Source organism: Muntiacus reevesi, chromosome 2 (genome assembly GCF_963930625.1).
Source record: "Muntiacus reevesi chromosome 2, mMunRee1.1, whole genome shotgun sequence".
NCBI classification, from domain to species: domain Eukaryota; kingdom Metazoa; phylum Chordata; class Mammalia; order Artiodactyla; family Cervidae; genus Muntiacus; species Muntiacus reevesi.
The window spans coordinates 136677401-136683400 of NC_089250.1; the positions used below are offsets into that span (position 1 = coordinate 136677401).

Sequence of the window (6000 nt, forward strand, 5' to 3'; positions counted from 1 at the left end):
GTACCTGAAAAGACTTGGGATTGGATTTGAGACCTTTAGCTAAAGTCCAGAAATTATTTTTTTCTCTGATATCTATCTGCTTTGGGGAAGTTTTCTAGGTTAGAAACTCTAAAGTTGCTTTACAATTTGTCTAAAAATTGATGAGTGGGTCTACAAGGAAAGTCATCAGTTACTAAAGCTCTCTAAGGGCAAGGTACAAGGATTCCAATGAAGTATTCCCAAATGAGAAACATGAAATAAGTTTTTTAAAAGATAAAATATAGGTTAAATAAAAAGTATCTTGAGATAGCCTATAGATCTATGCTTAAAATAGAATTACCTCTTTTTTTTTTTGAGGGGGGGTGCTGCATCTTACAGCCCATGGGATCTTAGTTCCCTGACCAGGGACTGAACCCTGGCCCTGGCAGTGAAACCACAGGGTCCTAACCCCTGGACTGCCAGGGAAGTCCCAGAATTGCCATTTTTGTACAGTCGCCCATCTTTGTTTCCCTAGAGCATGATTTTAGCAGCAGCACTATTGACATTTTGAGCTGGCGAATTCTTTGTTGTGGTGACCTGTCCTGTGTATTATATGGTATTCATGAGCAGCTTCCCCGGCTTCTGTCCACTGGAAGCCAGCAGTACCCCCTCTAGCTTTAACAACCAAAAACATCTTCAGAGAGAAGCAAACGTCCCGAGAGGCAAAAGTCTCCCTGTTGATAACCATGGCCCTACAGTAAAATCTGTAATTATTTTTTTGGAAAACCATACAGAAAATTAAATTCCTTTCTCAAACACACCCCCCACTTGGTGATAAAATAAGAAGGCATTCATTTCTACTTTCCAGGCAAAGTGTTGGCTCAAATTTGCACTGAGTATTTCTAAAGTTTTCCACACCTAATTTCTTCCCTGTAAACCAGAGAATTTTGAAAATAGAATATGATTAATATGTGTCACATGTTACTTTATATTGACTTAATTTTCTCCTTTAAATCCACAGCATAAAAAATCACATGGAAAAGACAAAGAAAACAGAGGCACTAATCCATTGGAGAAGTCTAAAGTAGAAGAAATAATAGAGCAACCTGTTACGAAGAGCAGATTACCTCTACGAGCCCAGAACAATTTTTAGTTAACTTGAGGATTGGTAATTTTATTTTTTAGGGAAATGAAAAATAAAACCTGTAACCCCAGAACTTGAGCCTTGTGCGTAGACTAAAAACGAGTAGAAAATATCAAGGCAGTACTGTAAAGTAGTTGAATTTACTATCTATTTTTCTGTCATTGCTGTAGTTCCCTCTATGTTAAGTTGGATTTCATTTGGGATTTGCATGGAGTAAATATGTATTTCTAGCTTTTGATATAAAATAGCGCTTTCAGAACAAATGAAAAATGTTTTCTTGTGTATTACTAAATAGCAGATAGATAGATGCTGCAGTGTTCTTTTAGGCTTGAACTTATATAGGTAAATATCACCAGGACTTGGTCTTAGGAAGGCCATATCCTTTCTTTTCTTACTATGATTGAATTATGTTTATCTTTCCTTGCCTCTTTCCCTAGACTTTTTCATTCTGCCTGCTCAGCTCACTTTCTCCCTTTTTGTCACCAAGCCATTTGTAGAGCTAGAAAATGGTATCTATCCATTATTATTATGAGATAGCCAGAGTTTTATCTAGAAATCTTTGACACTTTTCTGTGGTTATCTCTAAAATCACTGTCAACAGTAAACATAACCCTGGAAATGTCCTGTTTGTTTCCCCCAGAAGTGAAAAAGCATTTCATTCCTTTATGAGGCCTAACATATTAGCTCCTACAGAGTTCACAAAAAGCCATCCTCTCCAGAATATACATTGCTATTATGGGAGAAAAACCCTGAGTTCTGATTAATGGCTGTGTGACCCCATTTTGAGGCCTTTATCTTGTGTAAAAGGTCACACTGATTTAAGGGCTTTTTGAAGCTATTGATTATGAGTGTAATTTATATTCTTTTGTTTACTTGGTAAAACTTTTTGTTGTTCTTTGTATATAATAAAATATGTATGTATATATTTTTCTTTACTGTAATCTTAATCCTTAATTGAAGGTCCCTGATATTCTTTTGATCTAGCAGCCAAATTTCTGGAAGTTGGGATGTTTCAGCATGAAGAACCAGAGCACTTAGAAAATATATGCAAAGAATAAATTTTGTGCCGCATCAAGTTAAGTGTAGAAATTCAGAGTTTGATTTTGATAACTAACACCAAGCTCTGTTGGAGAATTAGAAAATGTGCTACTTCAAGCAACTCAATTTGCCTTGCAGAGTATTAATTATCTTAATAAAAATGATCATATAATTTCTCTGCAAAATCAGATGTCAATACAAGCTATGAATAATATCTAATAAAAATAAGCTACCCTGGGTAAATCCATGATTAATAAATTTGATCTCTACATTAACTTGCTTGTCTCATTATTTCTTATTTTGCAGTGGGTATGTTTACAGAGTTAAGCAAGTTGTATTAAAATTCCTAAAATAAACTTCTGTACAGGTACCAGCAAGGAAAAAAGGCCTTGGTAAACATCCCAGCTTTCAGTTGCACTCCACGGGGCTACACCTTAGTGTGAGATGAATGAGAAGCAGATTGGCCCTCACAGGGCCTGAAGTCCAGCTTTAAGCCATCTCATTCCCAAACTGTTTTAAGGTTATCTAGGAATGCTAATGCAGCTGGTTGAACAGCCTACAGAAGCCAAAATAAATCAGGAGAATTTTAACATCTAGAGCCTTAAGTTAACTCGGTACTTTTTAATATAGTGTGAAGCACTCACAAAGTAACCTTCAGCAAAAATAGAGTAGCTTCAAGGACCCATCATTCCTCCTCAGAGATGAAAACATTCAGAAATAATTTTGTCATAACTTGGAAAAACAGAAGTTTATAGAACCAAGCAAATGTTGCATCAGGAACAAAGTAACCTAAAAATTAGAAAAGCCTTTTGGTGTTTTACTTGCCCTTGCACCATCCCCCTTCCCAGCTCTGTGGTAGTCTTGAAGACAGGCAGAAGCCTGTGGGTCTCAGAGTGGGACCTTGTTCCCTGGTCCTGAAGAAGCTGAGGCAGTTTTAATCTCAAAAATTTGTTGAAACCTGTTTAGGCCAACATGAAGGACTGAAGCAAGGCACTTTTGTTTCAGCTAACTGAACTCAGGTTGAAAAATGGTAGGCATTTCTCAAAAATATTGTAAGCAAAAACCTGCTGCCACGTTTGGCAAAAGATTACAGTTGAGGTAGATAAAGGTGTGCCCAAAGCCTCAGAGGAAATAATGGGGGAGAATTTCCTAGGGAAATCAGGCTATTCAAAAACAACAGTGTATACTAGGGAACTGAGAAAGCCATCTATGTTTAGGGCAAGTTGCATGTTTAGAGAAGACCTGAGAAGACCCAAGTGTTCACTGGTGGCTGAACTCTGGGCTCAGCACAAGTAGGAAGTGAAGGCTAAGCAGATTTAAAAATGATCTAGCTAAGCACTAAAGGAATGCTCCAATATAGCCACTCTACAAAGACTGGGAAGAGGTTTTTCCCCTTTTGTTTTAATTCTTGTCTTACATATATTTTTGCCACCAGCATTCAAGGAAATCTGTCAATACTAGCTGAATATAAGCAAAAAAGTCTTCAAAGAAAAGTCAAGTGAGACATTACAAAAACAGTTGAGAAAAGTAACTAAACTGCTACAGCCCACAGCAAGGAACAAAAACAAACCAAGAGGCATGAAGAATCTGATGGCCAAAGTTACCATAATATTCAAATGTTTTCAACAAAAGACTGGGTATTTTGCAAAGTATGGCTCATTTGCAGAAGAAATTAACAAACTTGCTGAGGTAGCATAAACTTTGGAATTTCAATCAACTGTCTCAATTATGCTCACGGAGCTAAAGGAGTCCAGTAAGTTGTCTCAACAAATAGAGAATATCAGTGAAGAAATTGTAAAAAGGAACCACACAAATCTGGAGCTGAAAAGTAACTGAAGTGAAAAAAAATCACTAGAAGTTTCCAATAGTATATATGAACAGGCAATTGAAAGCCAGTGAACTTGAAGCTAAGTCAATTGAAATTGTCCAGTTGGAGAATCAGGAGGGGAAAAGAATGAAGGACAAATAGAATTTAAGAGACCTGTAGAGCATAATGAAATAACATTTGCAAAAATAAAGTACCAGAAGGATAGAGAAAGGAGCAGAAAGAATACTTGAAGGAATAATGGCTGAAAACTTCTCAGATTTGCTAAAACATTCAAAGCTGCATATACAAGATGCTCAACAAGTCCAAACAGTATAAACTCAAGAGATCCACAAGACATATTATAACTGAACTGTTAAAACTGAAGACAGAATCTTGAAAGCAGCAAGAGTGTAGTCTTCAGGAAAATGCAAATTAAAACCACAGTTAAATATCACTTCACATCCACAAGAATAGCCATAGTAAAAACAAAATAACAAAAACAAAAACAACAAAATAACTTCCCTGTTGGTCCAGTGGCTAAGACTCTGCACTTTCACCGCAGGGGGCCCCAGGTTTGACCCCTGGTTGGGGAACCCAAGATCCTGCCTGATGCACAGTGCGACCCAAAACAAAAAATAACAAGTGCTGGTGAAGATAGTCAGTGGAAACCCTCATATACTGCTTGTGGGAATGAAAAATGTCAGCCACTGTTTAAAAAGAGCTTGGTGGTTCCTAAACAAAATGTAGAATTACCATTTGACCCAGCAAATCTACTCTTAGATAGCTATCCAAGAGAAAAGAAAAAATTTATCCACACACAACTGTATACAGATGTTCATGTTAGCACTATAAATGCTATAAGTGATACAAGTGTCCATCAACATAAAATGGATAAAATACATATAATGGATTATTACTTAGCCATAAAAATAATGAAGTGCTGATACCTGCTACTGTGTGGATAAACCTTGAAAAAAACTGCTAAGTGAAAGAAGTCAGATGCAAAAATTCATATATTGTGTGTTTACATTTGTATGAAATATCCAGGATAGGTAAATTCATAGAAACAGATTGGTAGTTGCCAAGGTTGTTCTGAGTTGGGAGAAAGGGAGTGATTGCTTAACGAACGTGGACTTTTGTGATGTTGGAAATGTGTTGGAACCAGGTAGATGTGGTGGTTGTACAACACTGTGAATATACTAAATGCCATGGAATTATTTTTTTAATTAAAAATTTTGAGGTATAATTGGCACATATTAGTTTGATTATACAACAATTTGATATTTGTATACATTGTAAAATCACCACAATAATTCTCACAATTATTCATTTTATGTGATTTTGACCTAAAAATAAAAGCCATTCAAAATATAAACTGAGTCCTATCATCTATTAAAGAAGTACTTGAATCATAAAGGCATTAATATTGTAGGTAGAACTGATGAGCAGATAGTAAAATGTTCTTAAAGAAACATGACAATTTAAACATATGCTGTATACATTGTGTGCCCATAAAACACAGCTCTTTACGCTCCTTTAAAAATAATCTGGGCTTCCCTGGTGGCTCAAATGGTAAAAAATCTGCCTGCAATGAAGGAGACCCAGGTTTGATCCCTGAGTTGGGAAGATCCCCTGGAGAAGGGAATGGCATCCCACTCCAGTGTTCTCACTTGGAGAATTCCATGGACAGAGGAGCCTGGCGGGCTACAGTCCATGGGGTTACAAGGAGTTGGACACAACTGAAAGAGTTGGCCGTGACTGAGCGACTAACACTTTCATTTTCAAACAATAATCCAGTATACAAAGAGTGAAAGTGAAAGTCATTCAGTCGTGTCCGACTCTTTGCGAGTCTATACAGTTCATAGAATTCTCCAGGCCAGAATACCCAGGTATCAAACTCAGGTCTCCCGCATTGTGGAAGGATTCTTCACCAGCTGAGCGGTAAGGAAAGCCCAAGAATACTGGAGTGGGTAGCCATCCCTTCTCCAGGGGATCCTTCTGACCCAGGAATTGAACCGAGGTCTCTTGCATTGCAGGCAGATTCTTTATCAAC

The 6000-nt window shown here is 37.2% G+C and overlaps 1 protein-coding gene across 1 annotated transcript in view; it reads left to right on the plus strand.

Moving 5' to 3' along the window:
- KIF11 (kinesin family member 11) overlaps positions 1 to 2947 on the plus strand; it is a 43154-nt gene extending 40207 nt beyond the window's left edge. The window contains exon 22 of the mRNA XM_065922921.1: positions 980 to 2947. Within this exon, the coding sequence (XP_065778993.1) occupies positions 980 to 1111 (132 nt within the window). The 3' untranslated portion in view covers positions 1112 to 2947. The remainder of the gene's footprint in view (positions 1 to 979) is intronic.
- The last annotated feature ends 3053 nt before the right edge of the window (positions 2948 to 6000 follow it).